Source organism: Geotrypetes seraphini, chromosome 3 (assembly GCF_902459505.1).
Source record: "Geotrypetes seraphini chromosome 3, aGeoSer1.1, whole genome shotgun sequence".
Taxonomy (NCBI): Eukaryota; Metazoa; Chordata; class Amphibia; order Gymnophiona; family Dermophiidae; genus Geotrypetes; species Geotrypetes seraphini.
This window is the reverse complement of record NC_047086.1, coordinates 156,900,398-156,921,938: the sequence shown is the minus strand read 5'-3', so window position 1 is coordinate 156,921,938 and position 21,541 is coordinate 156,900,398. Positions and strand designations below refer to the sequence as shown.

The 21,541-nt window shown below is 45.5% G+C and overlaps 2 protein-coding genes across 3 annotated transcripts in view; one reads left to right on the top strand and one right to left on the bottom strand.

Annotated features, from left to right (window-relative positions):
• The window catches only part of NHSL1 (NHS like 1), a 397,692-nt gene extending 379,771 nt beyond the window's left edge, over positions 1-17,921 (bottom strand). For both annotated transcript variants that reach the window (XM_033936270.1, XM_033936272.1), the window contains exon 1: positions 17,622-17,921. In XM_033936270.1, the coding sequence (XP_033792161.1) occupies positions 17,622-17,886 (265 nt within the window). In that variant the 5' untranslated portion in view covers positions 17,887-17,921. The remainder of the gene's footprint in view (positions 1-17,621) is intronic.
• A 339-nt stretch (positions 17,922-18,260) lies between these two features.
• Positions 18,261-21,541, top strand: part of CCDC28A (coiled-coil domain containing 28A) — a 97,667-nt gene continuing 94,386 nt past the window's right edge. The window contains exon 1 of the mRNA XM_033936277.1: positions 18,261-18,399. The gene's annotated coding sequence lies outside the window, so the exon portion shown is untranslated. The remainder of the gene's footprint in view (positions 18,400-21,541) is intronic.

Here is a 21,541-nt window from a genome sequence, read left to right as displayed (position 1 = left end):
CAGTCAAAAAGGATGAGAAGCCTCAGGTTCAGCAGAAGGTTGAGGTTTTTGTTGTTTCTGAGGCTGCTGCTTCTTAAGAGGAGGGCGAGTATAAGAAGCCTGCTTCGGAGCAAAACGCCGTTGATAAATAAGAGCAGGGCATGTAGGTTTGGCAGAGCTGGTTTTGGCTTGGGTCTGACAAAAGGATTTTTCATGGTCAGACAATTTCTTGGTGGCTGCCTCGATAGATTTCATCAAAGAGGTCATTGCCCTCACAAGAAATATTAGCTAAGCGGTCTTGAAGATTAGGGTCCATGTCAATGGTACGAAGCCAGGCAAGACGACGCATAGCCACAGAACAAGCAGCTGCTCGGGCAGACAACTCGAAGGCATCATAAGATGACTAGAGGAGATGCAAACGGAGTCGAGATAAAGAAGCAAGGACTTCTTGAAATTCAAGTGCATTTGAGTATCCAAATAATTCAAGAACTTTGGTAGTAGAGAAATGAGGAACTCAAAATAAGTAATAAAATGAAAATTATAATTGAGGTCTTTAGAGGACATCATGGCATTTTGATAGATGTGACGTCCAAATTTGTCCATAGTTTTCCCTTCCCTTCCAGGAGGAACGGTGGCATAAACCTTGGAAGGATGGGATCTCTTCAAGGAGGACTCAACTAGCAGGGACTGATGAGATAACTGTGAGTTGTCAAAGCCTTTGCGACGTACAGTTTTATATATAGAATCCAACTTTCCTGGAACAGCTGGTATGGTATAAGGTGTTTCCAGGCATCAACCAAAAGTATGATTCAAAAGCTTATGAAGAAGAAGCTTAAGTGTCTCTGCCGGAGGTTGAGGGAGATGCATGACTTCGAAATACTCCTTAGTATTTAGAGCCAGTATCTAATTGAAGATCCAAGTCCACAGCCATCTGATGAAGGAAAAATGAGAAAGATAGCTGATCTGCCAATGCTTTGCCTCGAGAAGGACTCGAGGACATCAAGGCAGCCTGGATCGAAGATGAAGCCTTGGCAGGAAAAAAGGTATCAAAGGACCATGGTGACTTGGACGAGGCAATCGAAACCGGAACATCCTCGAGGTCCGAAATTGGAGACCTTGAACGAGGAGTCGGTGGTCTAGTCGAAGTTGGGGTAGATCGAGGCTTAGTTGAAGAAGGTCGTTCTTTAGAAGAAGAACTATAACTGGAAGGATGCCTAGATGAAGGCCTCGATCGTCGGTGAGAACTGTGCCTGGAAGCAGATCTCGAGGATCGAGGAGACTTCGCTTTGGAGACTGAAGCAGCCGATGCTATCAAAGAATGGATAGGACTGGAGACTGTAGATCGAAGCTCCAGAGGCTTGATGGAGGAATCTCGATGCACTCCCAAAGACTCTGCTCCTTGTATAGTGTGAGGATTCCTGCCGAAGCACTTGCAAAGATTCTGCTCCTTGCTTCACGTGCTTAGATGCCAAACCAGACACTCGCAGAGATTCTGCTCCCTGCAAAAAGTGTGTGTGCTCAGACTGAGGCAAAGGAAGCGGCTCGACCCCGCGGGAGTCTGCTGAATGCCCAGGCTGGATAAGAGGGAGAAGCTTCGGTCCCATATTAGTAAGGAATGAATTGCTTCTCCAACATGGTCTGGAAAGAAGCCGACAAGGATGGATCCGCGTCTGAAACCAGACCACCTGCCTTGGCTGGAGGTTCCTTCGAGGTAGTGTAAGTGTGCTTCGACTTGGAAGTCTTAGGCACTTTAATCACTACCGCTGGAACCAACTGCTGAGCTATCTGACCTGAGGAAACAGGGGAAGATACAGCAGATGTCGAAGAAAGAACCACTGCAAACGACGAAGTTCTGATGAGGCTCGAGGTGGAAGCAGTAGGAGCCTGAGGAACCTCAGTAGGAGTCAAGGCCGAGGTCGCCTTTGAAGTCGAGGGATCAGTAGAAGTTTCCATCTCGAAGAGCTTGTCCACCAAAATATAACGACGATTGAAAGCTCGAGGCTGAAGCGTTTGACAAGGCAGGCACGACCTAGGATGATGTTTCGGCCCAAGACACTTAAGGCAGCGACGGTGTGGTCCATAAGAGAGATCGCCCGCTGGCACTTGTCACACTTCTTGAAGCCCGTGACAGACCGGGACATAGAAGGAAAAATAGCCGCCGCAAGATCGAAGCCCTCAGGCTGCAGCCGAGCGGCCTGTCCCGAGCAACAGATGGAAGAGGAAATTTTTTTTTTTTAAACTGAAAATGAAAGAAATAAAATAAGAACAGCAATTCGTGAGGAAAAAAATACAAACCGCGGTTCAGAGAAGGCACAAGTAACGAAGTTAAACACAGAGAGTCAAAGACGGACTTCTCGGCTCCGCGGAAAACTGAAAACTGAGGAGACGCGTCCTACGCTGGGCGGAAAAGCACTCGCGCATGCACGGTGCAGGCGACTTGAAACTTTGAGTTTCTTCAAGCAAGTCTGCTTGTGAGGCGTCCGCATCCGGGCTCCGTCGAAGAAGTCACCCATAAGTGAGAATACCTGCCTGCTTGTCCTAGGATAAAGTATATTGGGATTGTTGTCTGAAAAATATGGAAGTAATATTGTTTGGTTTTCTTGGTTACATTGAAATAGGGAGGGGTGAAAATAATTTTCATGTATTTAATTGAAAGATGTTAACATAACATAAGACATATAAGTGCTATTTTTTCAAATATTCTGTATGTATTCCTATATGCACTGTTTTAAGTTTGAAAATGAATAAAGATTTATAAAAAGAAAATATCCCAGGACTTCAAAGCTGAGGAATTTTTTGAAGTCCTGTTACATGAGAATGTGCAGATTCACCTCTGTTAGAACTGGTCCAGTCAAAACTCCTCTGCCCAGATTGCTATAATTTCAGAATGCAGGGCTTCCATTCAGAACCACAGTACATGCAGGAGGCATTAAAGTGTCAGACTGTGAATGGAACAAAATCATCTCCTTTTTGGGGAAGACCAGAAGTACCTAGAATCATGCCTTATTCCCTTTTGAGGACAGGTGTTCCAGAGTAACTCAAAGCCACTTTCATGCTGACTGAAAAACAAGGAAAAACCTGAAACATGTGCTGGATGGGGAATGCCAAGTCAGGAGCATAGCCTTTCAACACTTATCACCCGTAATAAGCACCTGAACCTCTGGAGATGACCTCCCATCAGAATCACATGGACAAAGACTCCAGAATCATCACCGAGGTCTTGCCTCTTTTATGATAGGTACTGCCCTATCCTGGAACCTCTAAAAAGCTGACTCTTACTTGGAGGTGGGGGGAAGATCTAGCCCTTTGGCCCATTGCATAGCTACACAGGGGCAGACGGGCAACTTATAGCTTCCTTCCCTGGCCATAATGTAGCCATTGTGTGCATCCCAGATCCTTACCCCATTTCACCAACTCCTCAGTGAACAGCTGGCTCCCAATGGGAGCCTATCAAGTCATGTCTGAACCACAGATTCCTGTGTTTTTGTTTTGTCTAGTCTGTTTTAGGTCCAGGGTTCAGGCCTTAAGAGGGAGTAGGAAGTAAATTAACAAGACAACAACCAATTGATGCAGAAAAAGTATATTATATAGGAATGGGTTTTTACAAATAATGGAGCATAAATTGGATTTCAGGTGTGTGTGTGTGGTTTGTAAGAAAATGTGGCTATCTTTCTGAAAATGGCTGAGGGTTTGTATGTGGGTGTGTAGTTATGAAGAGGCTGGAGGAGAAAGAAAGAAGAAGAGAGGGAGTAGGGGCTTGAAGCCTGTCTCTTATAGATTTAAGTTTGTTCTAAGAATAGTACCTTCCAGTATCTTCCTTTTGTCACAATTTAGTATTTGTTTGAAACAATGGCCTTTAATGGACAACAGGGTGTGACTTGTGGAGACCTGGTAGATGGAATCAGTCTGTCTGGGACCCTTTGTTCTACTCGAGCACCTGTCGTCATCAGGATACTCCCAAACACATAGATTAAGACACATAGATTGGCAGGAATCATTCCGTCTGTCTGCAGACATTCCTAGGATCAGATTGTTCAATATCCCAGAATCTTTTGCTTGCACTCTGGATATGCCAGCACACAGTAATATAAGGCTGACATCAACCACCATAGCCATGAATTACAGGTCGCACAGATGAGACCATATAACGTCAGCCAGAAAAGCTTTCACAGACTATCATGCATCCCTGGGCGACACCTTTGAGCTGCACTTGCTAAATTCACTGAAGTAGGGTCCATGATGGTAAGTTTCTGAAGACATTTTGCTGCATGGGAGCCAGCCAAGGACTGCCACTGCAGTTAGTGGACTAAACGTTGGATGGGGATATAAAGAGGAGAATCCACCTTGCTAGCTGCCAATCAAGGGCTTATGGTGCCAGAACACAGCACCAGTTACAACTTAGCTTGAAGCCCAAAGGAATGCCCCTTTCGACACCTGCACTTCATCTTTCCTTCCATGTCCAGCATAGGCACCAACCGGCATGCAGTCAGTTTCATGGATGGTAACAAGAGTCACAGCATCTTCTGCTGATAGAGGCATCAGGATCCACCCCTGTTAGTGATACTTGTTTTGTTGTGCTATCAGGGTGATTCAGTACTCAAGGTAGTGAGGGCCTGTGAGCTGGGTGAAGTGGAAAACAAGAATGAACAGGGAAAGACTCATGAAGAAAGGCAAAGCAAGTGCAAGGGACAAAGAGCAATGGGAAGTAGGGATAAACTTAGGCTGCCAACAGAGAAAACCTTACAGATGATTTATCTGTCCCATAAGCCTCCCAAACATTTTTAAAGTGAAGAAAGCTCCCTTCTTTTTTCCAACCTAAGATAAATAGGACCTGATAAATAAGTGTGAGAAGGGTTTTTTTGCACAATAAATTCCACCATGCAAACAGCAGAGAAACTAGTTATGTTTTTAATCATGTAAATAAGACAGGTAAGCTTGGCTTGTTCCTTAAAATTACCCCCACAGGGAAAATCATGCAGTGCACAGCTGCTGTCAAGAGAAGCCTATGCTAAAATAACATCTGTCTATACATTCACAGGAGGCAGTATGTGCATTGTTCAAGCAGACAGACACACAGATGCACTCACCCACCCACTCGTTAACCCCAGCTGTTTGGGGAATGACTAATTTCCAGGATTGAAAGAAAAGAGCCCTGACCCAGCAGAACACAATCTGATAAAAACAGGTCTTTTGCTCACAGACAGACTGGTAAACCAGGTGAGAGACCCACTGTAGTCTTAGAAACATAGAAACATGATGGCAGATAAAGGCCAAATGGCCCATCTAGTTTTAATGACATTCATTTCAAGTGTCACAGTTTAGCTCCCAAATGCCAACCATTATTTTGTCAGAGGGCAAGTACAACTTAACTGGAGAACCTTACCTAGGCCAAACCTAAACTTGTATAAAATGGAGAAGACATCTATTGCTGCTGGTATCTCTCATACTTTTAAAGGAGGATAATTTTAGCTTTTGTAATTTATTCTTTTGATTTTACAACAGGTTATCTAGATAGAAGTTCAAGTACAATAGGTGTCTATAAAATAGCTCCAACATACAGATACAAAATGTTTTATGTTGGCTTTATTTAAAAAAAAAAAAAAAAAAAAGAAGTCTAACAAAACCTGAAATTAGGCATCTCTCCCGCTGCCGGTGGTGTGTGTCGGTTGGTGGCAGGAGAGAGTGGGTATCTCTCCCACTGCTGAGGGGGGTTGGGGGTAGCAGGAGAAACTGGGCATCTCTCCTGCTGCCAAGGTGATGTGTGTTGATTGGCAGCAGGAGAAACTGGGCATCTCTCCTGCTGCCAAAAGGGGCTATAATACACACTTAAACAGCGTGCTTTTACTACTCCCACTAAAAAATAAAATGGACTACAATTTAGGATTCATATAATTTTTTATTTTTTTCATTAGCCACAGTCAAAACACATGCCACAAGATGCACTTTCAAACAATACTGTCACTGTACCATCGCTGACTTTTGTCACCAAAAGCAGATGCCGCTCTTATGGCTCAGCGATTTTTAAGAATCCACCGAAGTGCTCATTTCATTATTGAATAGCCCATTTGCATGGCAGTGATGGAGACTGCTAGAAAACTCACTAAAACCAGAGATAAGCCGTTTTGATAATCCATCGCTATAATTCATGCAGGTTAAACCATCAGAAACCAGTTTAGCAACCACGTTAAAGTTTTGAGAATCTGGGCCTAGGTTTTATACAAGTACTGTACTTTCATTTCCTCTCTCACAGTAATGAAATCTACCGTATATACTCGAATATAAACCGGGATTTTTGGGCCAAAAAATTGGACCAAAAATGGGGGCCCAGTTTATATTCAGGTCATCCCCCAGTGACCACCCAAAACCCTCCCGGACTTCCTGCAGGCCTGCCTTAGGCCGGGACAGGAGGGATCCCTCCCATCTCCTGCCGACACTAATAAATTACCATCCTCCCTCCTTCCCTCCCTTGCGTACCTGTTCCCTGGTGGTCCAGCGTGTATCCCGAAGATTGTAAATGTAGTAGCCAGCGGCACACCCAGGCCAGCATGCAGGAGCGAGCTTTTCATGCTGCTGGCCGGCCCTGCACTGTTCCTCGATAGGCTGCTACAAGTTCTCAAGGGATTTGTGGTTCTCGCACCAGCCTATCAAGGAGCAGTGCAGGGCTGGCCAGCAGCATGAAAAACTTGCTCCTGCGTGCCGGCCCAGGTGTGCCGTTGACTACTACCTTTACAAAGGAGGATTTCAGCACTGGATACAAGCTGGACCACCAGGGAACAGGTAGGCGAGGGAGGGTGGTAATTATTAGTGTCGGCTGGGGCAGGAGACGAGAAGGATCCCTCCTGTCCCAGCCTACCACTAGGTGGTTTAAGTTAAGGGGAAGGTTTAATCTGCTGGCTAGGTTAGAGGGCAGAGGGGAGTACGGGACAATCAAGCCATTGTGACATCACTGATGAGGTTGACTCTTTTTACGGGGGGAAGAGGGTACAGGGAAGGAAGGTGGGATAGTGTTCAGAGCCTGGTAGGGAGGGGGGGCTTGGCTCACAGCCTGGTAAGGAATGGGACTGAATTCAGAACTTGGCAGGGAGGGGGGTTGAGTGCAGAACCTGGCAGGGAAGGACACTTGAATATTAAGCCACCCAACTTATATTTGAGTCAACCATTTTTCCTCCTTTGGGGAGTGAAAACGGGGGTCTCGACTTATATTTGAATATATATGGTAATAGCTGTTTAGGGTCAAAGAATAAATGTGGCTTTTACCCACATGTTACACCAAACACAGACAAGAAAATTTTAACACAAAATTAGCACCCAACTGAAGCACTCTTGGTCTCAAAGCCAAAAATGCCTGGAACCTTTTTTGCATAAATATCTCTGCCAATGCGTTTGTAAATGTGTAATTTCTTTATCTGGTATAAAGTCCATATACATTCAAACCTCAAATAATCCAGATAACTCAATTCTTCCACTCTCCTTGGAAGCCTCAGCCCCACCACTCCTCCGCTATGTTAACTTTGAAACTGCGGGATCCGCAGTTTCAAAGTTAACATAGCGGAGGAGTGGTGGGGCTGAGGCTTCCAAGGAGAGTGGAAGAATTGAGTTATCTGGATTATTTGAGGTTTGAATGTACATGGAACCTTTTTTGAGCATCTCTAGAAAGATCAGGAAAAATGTGAATCTTTGCATCTATAAACTGCTCATCAAGGTGTCAGAAATATAAAACGCAAAATGTTATTGTGGCCCAGCTAAAGAGCTAAGGTCACAACCAGTGTCAATCTTTGTGTTGTTATAAAACTAAAAAAATAATAATTTTTATTCTTATATACTGCCAAACCAAAAAGGTTCTAGGTGTTTCACAACAAGTAAAACTAATACATACAATGCAGATAAAATACATCAAATTATTAAATGAAAAAGCTATAGAGAATTAATACTGAATGCTTTAAGATACAAACTTGTCTAATAGTTTTCTAAAATCAAAATAAGAAGAGACCTCTAACATAATTTTTCCAAGTAATACATTCAGTTTGGCGGACTGAAAAGAAAGAGTTCTCTCAAGGAACTTGTTAAAATGACAGAATTTTGTGGAGGGATATGTAAACAAAGGCACTCTATGTGTACTCTTATTAGAGTGGCTCAAAGAGAAATGAGAAACAAGATAACCTGGTGACATACCGAAGACTGATTTGTAACAAATGCATAAAAATTTAAACAAAATTCTAGACTATCGGCAGCCAATGGAGTTTCTGATAAAAAGGAGTAAAATGCTCCCATTTTTTTTAAACTAAAAATGAGTCCAACTGCAGTATTTTGAACAACTCTCAATTTTTTGAGAATTTTTATAGGCACCTAAAAATATAATATTACAGTAATCGAGAATGCTTAAGACAGAGGACTGCACTAACAAACGAAAAGAGGCTTCATTGAAATATTTCTTAATGGTGCGAAGCTTCCAAAGCACCGAGAAACATTTCTTGAGTATATCCAATGATATTCCAAAAAGCAGTGAAGTTTAATTCAGGAGTCAAAACTCCCTGGTACTTTCCTGTCACCAGAATTCCTTACAGAAATATACTAAATTCTTACAACTGGTCAAACAGCCTTATCAGAAATATTCTGCAAACTTTGTGGGTAATACTAAACTATTATCTGAAGTTGTTGCAGCCCAAAATAAAGAGCTTGATTTATGCACAGCCAAAGTGAATACCTTAAAAGTCTAAAATGTGTGGAATTAAAGAACTTGGTAAAGGATAAGTTTTTGTACGTCAGTTATGTGTTTTGTGTGTCAATTATGTGTTGTGTTTTGTTTTTTAATTTCCACAATTCCCCCTTGATATCAGAGATGGTTTATTTATTCATGGCTCACTTTAGGTCAGTGGTTCCAAACTCAAACCCTTTGAAGGGCCACATTTTGGATTTGTAGGTACTTGGAGGGCCGCAGAAAAAATAGTTAATGTCTTAATAAAGAAATGACAATTTTGCATGAGGTAAAACTCTTTATAGTTTATAAATCTTTCCTTTTGGCCAAATCTTAATAATAATATTGTAATTTATAGCTAAAGAGACATATGATCAAGAAACTGTTTTTATTTTACTTTTGTGATAATGATAAACATACCGAGGGCCTCAAAATAGTACCTGGCGGGCCGCATGTGGCCCCCGGGCCGTGAGTTTGAGACCACTGCTTTAGGTTATTCCACAGGAGGCCCTTAAAGAATACACACATAAAGGAGTATTTCTCCCTCTTGGATGCTGCACACTTATACATCTACAATTAAGCAATCTTAAGGAACCGGTTTTCCTATTTTTCTACACAAGATGAGAAGTGACCAATACATGATCAGCTCAGCAGCAGCCAGGAGCATCCCTGCACAAGCAGCCCATCTCCTGGCTTAGCATCTTAACTAATGAAATCAAAATGAGAAGAAAACACAAAACCGTACTAAATCAAGCTTGTTAAATGTGAGCATGCCCAATGAGCAGGACAAGAGAGCACCATCACTGCTATTAGTGCAGGCTGACATGGACCCACAACTGCTGCGCTACACTGAAAAGGAACCCCCATAGAGAAGTCAGACTCCCTACTTTCTTAATTGCCTTGTTTGCCCAGAACATACATCTGGTAGGGACAGAGAAGTGATAAATAGTAATAGCAGTAGGGGGGAAGGCTAGATAAGGGTAGAGGAGAACATTTGAATCAAACATAGAAGAAAACAAACAAATAAAAAATGAGTGAGAGGAGCTGTGGGGACTGGGATATGCCTAGAAACATTGTAGGGTGGGGCTGACACCTCATGCTAATTGAATCCAAGTTTAGGGTTACTTTATGTCCTCTTTTTAAGAGGACTGCCAGGTGTCCGGACAGTTTTCTAAAATCTGGCAGCTTGTCCTGATTTTGGACAGTCTAAATTTATTTATTTTTTATCTTCAGGCAGGCATGAGAAATCACCTGCAGGTGGGAGCGGCATGAATCATGGTCCCGCCATGGGTACCCTGTGGTTCGGGAGAAGAGCTTCTGTTGCGAGCCACTGTAGGCTCATTTGGTGCTGGCTGGAAGTGGAAGGAAAGGCCCCGGCTCTGCCTGAGCTTGGGACCATGTCTGGAGGGGCTCTGAGCTTGTGCAGACTTGATAACATCATGTACGTGTGTAGATGCTCTCCAGACCCAGCCCCGAGCCCAGGCAGAGCCAGGCCTTTCCTGCCATCTCCAGCCAGCACCAAATGAGCCTATAGTGGCGCCCAACAGGAGTTCCTACCCCTGGACTACCGATATCCACAGTGGGACCACGAATGACTTGACTCCTACCCGTGGGTGACCCCCCACTCCCATTGCCACCAGAGAGGAACCATCTCGCGGAAGGGGAAGGAGGAAGGGAAGAAGAAGAGATGAGGTTTGTGTGAGGGCAGGGCTAGGGAAGGGTCACGTGACTTTTTTTTTTTTTACTTACAAAATATGGTAACCCTATCCAAAGCTGTCACTAGCAGGTTTTCACCACAATTTTTAGGGTTGCAGAACTGACACACCAGAGTTAAACCTGAATCAAGAATGCCATCAGCTCAGTAAATTTCCCTGTCAATCTGGATGAGAAAACACAGCACATAGTGCAACCAAAGTTATGAAGCCATTCTTTTGTGAACTGCATCCTTTTACCTTCACCGAGGTTCAACATGCAGAAAAGCCACCAAGTCCAAAGGAAGACTGTTAGTGCCTACTAAGGATGATATTCTAAAAGAATCTGGTGCTTTTACAAGGTCTTGATCGCACCACTTAGGAAAAAGATTTGCTTGATGGAAGCTTAAACCCCAGCTAGGTGATTCCCACACAGCAGATTCAGTGGCCCATTAGAGCTCTTTGTTCATCTCATCTTTATTTAACAAAAATCAAAGCTTTGCCCTGCCCCCACCCCCTTCCCCACTCTACTCCCACCAAATCTGTTTTCCTTCCCTGCTGAATCATTGTTTTTGTCAGTTGGCACAGCCTTAATTTGGGCTTGTCACGTTATAGCACGGACATATTCACTTGAATATGAAAATCCATCTGCCAAGCACCTCAAACGCTTCCTGTGTTTTTATAATGTGACAAATGAAATTTAATGAGGGAAGGGGAGAGAAAGACAGGTAAAATTATCTTCATAAGATATTAAGTATCATCAGACCTAGAACTAAATATTTAAGTACCCAGCATAGGCAAGCATATTCTCGCCCCACCCCCCATCTATTCTTCCAAATTTTCCTCTACTGCAGGGGTGTCCAACCTTTTAACTTCCCTGGGCCGCATTGACTGAAAAAAATGTTTTTGGGGCCGCACAAATGCTGCAGCAAGACAGAGGAGGGAGCCAGCAAGACAGTAAACACCCGGGGACAGCAGAGGAAAACACTGCATCCTCCTCGACCGGGGACGCACAAAATACTTCACAGGGCCGCAGGTTGGACACCCCTGCTCTACTGATTGCCATGCTTTTATTTCAGTCATTTTCCCACCATCAGACGGCTGCCCCCTCATGCTACTATTATTTCTAGAGTGCTACCAAATGTGCACAGCACTATACAGAGCAGTGGGGGACCTAGAATATGTGACACCCAGGATCAAACATTTTTTAAACACCCCTCCCCATATAAAAAATATTTTTAGTAATTTTATTTATTTTTAGATCCTGTCCTCCTCCCCAGAGCGCTCAGAACGGATCAAAGTCTAACATTCACCATGTTACAATATTACATTACATAGTGATATAAACAAAAAAGACTTTTCCTCTCTCTTTTAGGTCCTAGCTCATGCTTGCTGTCAAACACCAGCTCTGGTAGGATAATCATTCCATTGCTATATCCAACATTTCTTTCCCCACCGTCTACCATCTCTCTCTCTGCCTTGGGTCAAACCTCTCTATTCCCCTCCATGCAGCGTCTCTCCCTCCCTCCCCTCCATTATCATGTACTACATTTCTTCTCTCTCCTCATGCACCATCTCTCCCGGCCCTCCACCCTATGTCCAACATTGCTCCATCTCTCTTCTCCATGCATGTCTCCCTCCTCTCCACCATATGCAGGATTTCTCCTTCTCATCCCTTTCTACCCCTTTGTTGCATCTCTCCCTTCATCTCCTCCACCCCATGTCCAACAATTCTTCCTTTCTCCTCCTCCCCCCCTTATGCAGCAGCTTTCCATCCCTCCCTCCTATCCCCCTGTACAGCAGCTTTCCATCCCTCCCTCCCATGCCCTTGTGTACAAGCTTTCCATCCATTCCTCCCTCCCATCCCTCGGTTTTTAGCAGCACTTCCCGATCAACCCCCCTCCCCCTTCCCAACCACCACCATGAGACCTCAACTTTCAGGCCTCCTAAAGCATCAGCAGTGACGGCAGGAGGTCAGACACAGGTGGTGAACAGGCTACTTGTGGCCTACCTGCCAGGGCTTCCCACTGCTGCACCATCAGTAATATAGCAGAGGGAAGGAGCAGACTATTCACCACGTCTCTGCCTGCTGGCCTCTGCCACCACTGCTGCTGTTACAGGACACCCAGACATGTCAGGAGACTGAAGGACTCATGAAATCATCGAGTTCAATTTTTTTTTTAAAGTGAATCAATTCAAATCGGTGAAATCAGGCAGCACCACTTCCTCCTGCCGCAGTGAAATTCTAGGACCATGATGCCAACACTGACCCCGGGGCACCCCCTTATGGTCTGCACCCAGGATGGACTGCCCCCCCTCCCCCTTGGTATGCTACTGGTACAGAGTCACAAAGAAGATTGTGAGCTGATTCGAACAGGGACTATCTAATCAGTCAAAACAGACAAACAGAATACCAAGGTAGGGGTTACAGATATCCTGCAAACAACAGCTGGATAGGCTGGAGTGAGTTTAGATGGCAACTTCAGCAGTTGGAATTTAGTCTATGGCCCAGAAATATCAAAGAAGAGACAAGTTAATTTAATCATGTATATATTGAGAATAATGGGCAGCCTGGATGGACCGTTCAGGTCTTTATCTGCCATCATTTATTTACTATGTTACTATGTTAAATTACTGACTAGGGTGGTGAGCAGAGGGCAGTGGGGAGTAGGGTTATGAGTTGAAGGCTCTTTCAAAAAGGTGGGTTTTCAACCTACTTTTGAACAAGGGAAGGATCATGACGCCTAGCTTCAGTTAGTCTATTCCAGGCATATGGGGCAGCTAGAAGAAAGGAACCAAATCTGGAACTGACAGTGAAGGAGGAGAATTTAATAAAAGCAACTTATCTGAGGAACAGAGTTCTCAGGGAGGAGAGACACTGAGGGAGCTGCAGAACGAACACGGTTGTAGGTTAGTAATAGGAGTTTGAACTGTATGCGAAGGTGGATAGGGAGCCAGTGAAATGATTTGAGGAGAGGGGTAACATAATGTGGTTGGCAGAAGTTTTGCACAGATTGCAAGAGGGAGAGGCGGCTCAGTGTGAAACCTCTTAGAAGTACATTGCAGTAATCTAAGCATGAGGTTACAAGGGTGTGAACAAGGAGAGGAGTGGTGTGTTCAGAGAGGAAGGGGGTGAATTTTGGTGATGTTGTAGAGATAGAAGGGACAGGATAGTACGTAGAAAATGAGAGGTCTCAGTTGAAGGCAACTCCAAGCAGAGGAGACAGGACCAATAACAGTATTATTTACTGAGACGGAGGGAGCGGAGGGTTCAGGAGGAATGAAAAGCAGCTCAGTCTTGGACATGTTTAGTTTCCGGTAGCAGCGGGACATCCAGGCAGCAAAGTCGGCCAAACGGGTTGAGATTTTCTTGGATTTTAGGTGAAATCTCAGTGGAAAGAGGCAGATCCCTGTCTGTTCCAACTCCTCATATTGACCTATAGGTGTATTCACTCTGCAGCTACTCAGCATCTCTCTTCCCTTATTCCTCCCTTTACTACTACTATATTATTTCTGTAGCACTTCCTGATGCGTGCAGCGCTATACATCAAACACACAAGAGATGGCCCCGCTCAAAAGAGCTTGCAACCTAATTATGACAGACACACAGGACAAAATATGCTGGTCATGGAAGTGAAACACAAAGAGATTGAGAGGGTAGGAGGCCACAGAGGGAATGAGAAACAGATGTTGGAAGGGTTAGGACCTAAACGTAGCTTCAAAAAAGTGGGCCGAGAACTCCATTCTTCGAGTCTTCCAGTCTCTCCTCTACTGCCAACTCTCGACTGTCTCTTCAACCTTGCTGTGCCTTATAAACCACCCATATCTGTTTGTCATTCCCTCTATAGTCCCCTACCCTATCCATCTCATTCCTCTTGTAAGTCCCTACTTGAGCAGCATGTATAGATTTACCCTTTTTGTCCTGTGTGACCATCATAATTAGATTGTAAGCTCTTTCATTTCCCGATTACACTTCCATCCAGCATCTCCCTCGTCCCCCCTGCCATCCCTGCATCCCACATCTCTCCTCTTTCCTCCGTCACATTATCCATCATCTATCCCCCCTTATCTCTTCTCCAAGTATCTGGGCCCATCATTTCTTCTTTCAGTTCTCCCCCATCACCTCTGGTACAGCTTTTTCCCCTCTCTCTTACCCCCCTCTTCCTGCAACTAGCTTAAGATAGCTCCGGGGTGGGTGGGGGGTGTCCTCAGATTCAGGTCTATGAAAATAATTTCTTAAGGCAACAAATTTGATCGGCTGCCTCCTACATCCTTATGCATCTCCTTTGTGTGTGTTCCTTTCCTTCCTCCAGTTTCAGCATCTGCACTCAAGTCCAGTCATTATATTCATTAATGTTGCTTTGCCCTAACCTGCATTTCCCTCTTTGTCTCTATCCCCTCCTGTAATCAGTATTGCTTTCCTGTGTCCCTATTCTGCCCACCACCCCCAATCCAGTGTTAAATTACTGTGTCTCTATCCCTTCTCCCTCCATACCTAGCATCTTTTCACTGTCTCCCTGCTTCTCCCCTCTCTTCCCACCCTGGACCAGGATATCTCGCTCTCTCGTCCCATTCACCCTCACAATTCATTATGTCTCCTTCATAAGTCTCCAGGGTGTCTCCCCCCCTCTTCCATCCAGCACCTTTTCCCCTTTCTTCCCCTAGTCAGTCAGCCAGTCAGTCTAGCTCCCCTCGCCCCCCCCCCAAGTTGATCCAACATCTATCCCTCTCCTTGTTTGTCCCTCTCTTCTGGTCCAGCAGAGCAGACCTCCCTCCCTCTCACCTGCAAATCCAGTGCTTCTCTCTCCCTTCTGCTCCTGCAGTCCAATGGTGTTCACTAACCTACCTCAATTGTTGCAGGCACATACCCTAGTGATTGAAAGGAACTGCCCTGGGACCTAAGTCCCTGGGGCAGAGACATCACAGCGATTGAGGTAGGTTAGTGAGCACCTTTCAGAATGCCAGAAGGAAGAAAGAAACTCTTGCTTTGCAGGTGAAAGGGAGGTACAACTATGTGCTGCTCTGCTGGACCAGAAGGGAGGGAGAGGGCTAGATGTTAGACCAACTTCTTTTCACAGCTTTGAAATCAAATGCACACCAGAAAGTTACATTGCTGCTTGCTCCAAATGCAAAATGAGTCATCAGATCATTTTTGGTAATACAGTACTGTGAAATCAATACACTGAAGTGAAAGGTGTGACTTTCCTACCTCTGGTACAAAATATTAACAAAGCATTACACTGCAGTATTACAAAGCAAGTTTCAATACTGTGACTATAATGAAATATCATTAAGGGCTCAGACACTCAAAGGAATTATAAGAGCATCTTAGCATTTACCTTGACACACAGTAGAAACATCTACCACATCTTTGTGAAAGCCAGCATAAATAACGAAAGGAAAAAATTTTTTAATGGTTTTCCTAAGTTTGTCATCTCCAAAGCTGGAGGGAGAAACCCACAGCATTAAACTAGAAATGAACAGTTCATCTTGCCCAAGCAACTTCAGAAAATCTAGGGAATACCTAATGCCAGAGAATAATGAACATACAACTGTCAAACGGATGCAAGAGCACACACAACTTGAGAATATCTTGAGTAGCCTAAGCCTCTTCTGCCAGTACAAGTGACCCTGCAAAATGGATTCTTTAACCAGAAAGTTTAATCTCGACTTCACCGATTTGTCACAATAAAACACTTTAGTACCTTCAGCACAATGGAGTGATTAAACACAATCCGCCCACTCAAGAAAAAAAAAACAAAACTAAACACCCCAACCCAAAACAATAAAAACACGAGGAGCTCCATCTCAAACGGCCAGGAGCTAATAATGGCTCACAGATAAGTCTATCTCAGCCCAAAAGAGAGCCACATTAATCAGACAACAGGCATTTCCCAAGGTGTGAATGATCTTTGAACAAGCACTTGACTGAAAATGTGAATCAGAACAATTATCTAAGGGTTGTCCGTCCTTAAGCATCTAGACATGTATTTACACACTTTATATCTCTAACTTCAAGTGTAGAAAAATGATCAGGTCTTATAGAAAGTAAAGTGACGGTTCTTATAGAAACCAATCTAAAAACGGAGGCGACAGCCCAACAACAACAAAAAAACAAAAACCACCCCAAAACGACTTTTATACTATGTTTTGTGAGTAACTTTATGGTGCTATGTACCAAAAGGCAACCAAACCATCTCTTATTTTAAGTGAACAAGGATGTTCGAGAACAACTCTTTTCCCGCTTTGGCTGTGTCAAAGCCAAAGGCCGAGAGGGAAACACAAGGAGGCCGGAGCAGCCGCACCTTTGACATCCGAGTGCGAACTGTCGACCTTCACAGATTAAATTACAAAAAAAGGGCACCAGGATATAAGAAACACGTAGGGCTGGCATCTTAGGGGGGGGGTGTCCCACAAAACACAGGTGGTGCCCACATTTAGGGGCATTAAAAAAAATACCAGATGATCCTCTCCAAACACCACGAGAAAACAAAAAAAAAAGCTTGCTCAGTTTTTGAAGCATTTAACGACACCCACAGAATTGGCTCTTATGCAGAGAAAGAATCGGGGGAGGGAACCGAACCAGAACCCCCCCCCCTACCCAAGCAAAGCGTTGAAACAGGAAAGGGTAAAACACGGACCTCGCGGATCTTAACTACACGTCTTTAAAAATCCGAGGTCGGTGCCACTTTTAGTCTCAACATAGATTATGGCTCTGACAGACCTCTATGACAATTTAGCTTTTTTTTTTTTTGTTCAATATTTTTATTATTTTCTAGTATTAAACAATAAGAAAAGTTATACAACAACTTTAACATAGGTATGGCAATTTAGCTTTGACGGATCCTAATGCTTTTCCTCTCCCTATGCTGAGACTAAAAGTGGCACAGAGTCGGTTTAGTCTCAGCATAGCGAGGGAAAAGCATTAGGATCCGTCGTCAAAGCTAAATTGTCTTATCTAGTTGCTGTATAACTTTTCTTATTGTTTAATACTAGAAAATAATAAAAATATTGAACAAAAAAAAAGCTAAATTGTCAGAGGTCTGTCAGAGCCATAATCTATGCTGAGACTAAAAGTGGCACAGACTTCAGATTTCCAAGGATTTGCAGTTAAAATCCCCCTTGAAACCGAGTGAATGGAGACAAGCAGCGCGCCACGCACTACTAATCAACGAGAAATCAGTTCACACGCCGCCCCACGTGTCTCTCCCCTCACCATCCCCCAATCATCCTCCCCGGTGCAGGTCGGTACTCACGTGTTTTGACCCTGCGGTGGTCGAGGCGGGCGCAGGCTGCTCGAAGTGCTCCGAGGCGGCGCTCCACGCGGGCTCCGCGCCGCCCCACCACGGTCGCCTCCTCCTGCAGCTCGGCGAAGAGCTCGGCGGCGTGGCGGGAGAGCTCCGAGAGCTGCCCGAGCAGCAGCAGCAGCGCCCGCACGCTCTGGCCGCCCAGCGAGCCGCCCGCCTCCGGGGCCAGCAGCCGGGGCCCCCGCCGCTCCACCGTGTACTTCGGGAAAGGCATGGCGAGCGCGCGCTCGCTCCTCAGGCGCTGTCCGGGCTGCGCTGCTCCCACATGCCGGCGACTGTCAGCTCCGGGTGCATTCAGGCGGGGCACGCCGCGCTGCGCTGAAAACAAAAACACGGGCCAGCGAGAGTTGGCGGCGGCGGCGGCGTGTTCGGGGAAGTTCAGGAACCAAAATCAAAACAAAAGCCAGGAAGGCGTGTATCTGCGTGCACAAGTCCGGAGGAGGAAGCGTAAAAAGTTTGTTGTTTTTGTTTTGTTTTTTTGGGGAGGGGAAGCTCTGCCGGCCCCTTTCACGGCTCAGGCAGCACCCGGGTTTGAAATCGAACGGGACAGAGCCCGCCTCCGTGCTCAGAAAGCCCGCTCCGGAGCGCACAGCAAGGGAATGGCTCCAGCACACACCTGGGGGCTCCCCCCTCGGTCGCTTCCTGGACCCGACAGCAAGGAGATGCCGCCACCTACCTGCGGGCTTCCGCCCGCAGGAAACAGGCACATCAGCTGATATGGCAGCAGGTAATTAGACACGAGTCCGTCAAAGATAGGCGTGACGCTTCCCCAAGGTTAATCAAACAGGCTGAGCCAGTCCTACTTTTTTTTTTTAACTTCATGGGTGCATAAAGTTTTGATCTTTCCAGTGATTTGACTAAAAACAATTAGAACTACACCTCCCTGCATGCACTGGAGGACTAATGAAACAAAGACTGAAGCAGCAAGTTTCTTTGACTTGAGAGTGGATGGCAACACAGAATTACATAAATAAATTTGTGTTTAGCTCACAACTTTTCTTAGTAGTTCAAGGTGAGTAACATTGGACTATCTGCTGTACCTAAATGTAACTCACCCTGAACTTAAAAAAGGAGTGAACTAAACCTATAGATAAAAATAGAACCTAATTCTTCAGCCTAGGGAGACTTTTTTTCTTCACTACTCTCTTTTCCTAAGCTAGTGACAGAAAGCAGTGGTCTTCATTAATTTCTAAATCAGGGCCACTTTGGATCCAGTGAGCTGAGGGCAGCCACCAAACTTTTCCCATGCAAGATCATGACACCACTGACCAATGTATGTCAATGACATTCACCCCACCATCCCGACTTCAAACTGTTTATTAGATGTATCCTTAAGGAGGTGGGCATTTCCAAAGGAACTGTCTTCATCTATAGCAGGGGTGTCAAAGTCCCTCCTCGAGGGCCGCAATCCAGTCAGGTTTTCAGGATTTCCCCAATGAATATGCGTGAGATCTATTTGCATGCACTGCTTTCATTATATTTTAATAGATCTCATGCATATTCATTGGGGAAATCCTGAAAAACCAACTGGATTGCGGCCCACGAAGAGGAACTTTGACACCCCTGGATTAAAAGCTCTGACAGAGACCTATTCTTCCCAATTAACATTTCCAAATAAGCCAGAGCATCTAATGTAAATATGAAATATAAATACTCTAGCTGATGAAGATCCTCAAGCTTGGATGGCTGAAGACTTCTTCCAAAGGTGGCCAAAACTCCTTTTACCAAGCTTGGCAGGCAGCAGCAGCAACATCCCTTAGCTACACATGGTAACACCTCAGTGAGTCAAAGATGCTGCCAGCTATTGCCATGCTTGGTAGAAGAAAGTTCCAGCCACCTTTAGAGGCGATCCGATGCTGGAGATCTCCATCAGCTGCAATAAGGGTCAGTGCCAGTGCTGATGCCCAGGGATGAAAATATAGGAGGGCCTCCCTTATGGCTTGACCCAATGGCGTGGGGGGGGCAGTCCGCCCCAGCATCATCTTGGCAGGGGCATGGCATCCATTCTCCTCTCCACTCTTGCTTCTTCCCCCCCCCATTTCCACACGTGCATGCCACTTCCCTTTCCCCATACTTCTATAACATTCCTGGCGCGAGCAGGAACCCCCAACCTACTGTCGCGCCTGCGTTTGCTCTTCTGACATCACTTCCTGGACCCGCATCTAGGAAGTGACAACAGAGGGAGAGCCCACACAGGCGCAACAGCAGATTGGGGGTTGCTGCTAGTGCCAGGAACGTTACAGGGGAAGGGAAGCAGTGCATGCCTACGGCAGGGGGGTGTTGGGGAGGAAGCATGTATTGGGGGGGAGCAGAGAGGGTGGGGGAGGGGTAGCACCACCCCAGGCACCTCTCACCCTCGCAGCGCCACTGGCCTGATCCTCTGCCTGACTGCTTGTTCTTATTTTACAAAGATGGAAACACTGTTGTCAGAAAACTTCATTTTGGCAAGAACCTGATGCCAGATAAGCCCTAAAGAGGGCAGACCCAGGCCAATCCTAGAGGCAAGTGGAGCAGTGTCTGAATACTGAAACAGTTGTGCAGTCATATGCCATAGCTCTCTATGCTGCACTATATGTTACACAGGCTGAGCTCCAAAGCTTAGTCCTGCCTACAGTAAATCCTTCCAGATGTTCTCATAATTGAGCTTTGGCTTGTTTTTACTTTAACTATGAGGCACATACTACAAAGCACATTCAAAAAGAACCACATTCCAAATGTACCATCAGACTGCAGCAATTTGTATTGTCTCTCAAGCTCTCCTTCCCCAAATAAAGCAACCTTCCCCCCTCCCCCACACAGTGCAGCATTTATCCCAGGACAAGCAGGCAGCCTATTCTCAATATATAGGTGACATCATCCACGGAGCTCGGATGCGGACAGCTTCGCAAGCAGACTTGCTTGTAGAACTTTAGAAAGTTCACGACTGCCGCACCGCACATACGTGAGTGCCTTCCCGCCCAGTACAGGGTGTGCGTCTCCTCAGTTCTCAGTTTTCCCCATTGGAGCCGAGAAGTCTTGTTTTCGACGCTCTGTGCTAGACTCAGTTCTAAACTTTGTGCCTTCTCTCACCGTGGCTCATGTTTTTTGCACGTTTTAATTTCTTTTAAAAAAAAGACTTTAAATATATTTATTTTGTCACAGCGGGGCCTGCTTTGCGGCCTCCGCTGGCGGGTTACGGTTTTGCTGAGGCCATCTTTCCACCTATGTCCAGGCCGCTCACAGGCTTCAAGAAGTGTAGCCATTGCCAGCGCGCGATCTCCCTCACTGAACCATATAGGTGGTGTATTCAGTGTTTGGGACCTGATCATCGTCCGGAGTCGTGTACTCGCTGTGCTACCCTTCAACCTCAAGCCCACAAGCATTGTCGAGTTCAGGTGGAGAAACTCTGGCAATATGGATCCCCATGCCCCGGTCTCAACCTCGCATCCGGTCAAGCTTACGGGGGTTCCGCCTTCTGCCTCAACCTCGGCCTCGTCCTTGATCAAGCCTGCCTCGTTCAACAGGACCTCGTCTTTGAGTAAATATGCTAAGTCTTTTCCTGACGAGACGCTTGCCTTGCTGCCTCCCTCAGGTCAAGTGCCAGCAGTGCTTATCAAGCTGCCTAAGAAGCATGTCTCCAAGTCGAAGAGTCGTTCTTCTTTTTCTTCCTCGGAGACTGTTGCTGCGCCAAAAGTGCCAGATCCTCCAGTCTCGGAGTCACGTTTGGAGGCTCTGATCCAGACCATTTTGGATCGTCAGTTGGGCAATATCCTTGCCAAACATACTCCTGCCTTGACTCTGCTTCCTGCAGTCCAGCCTGAGCACTCAGCAGTAACTCCTGGAGTCGAGACCTTGGCTGAGCTTCGAGCTGAATCTCCTCACTCTGTACA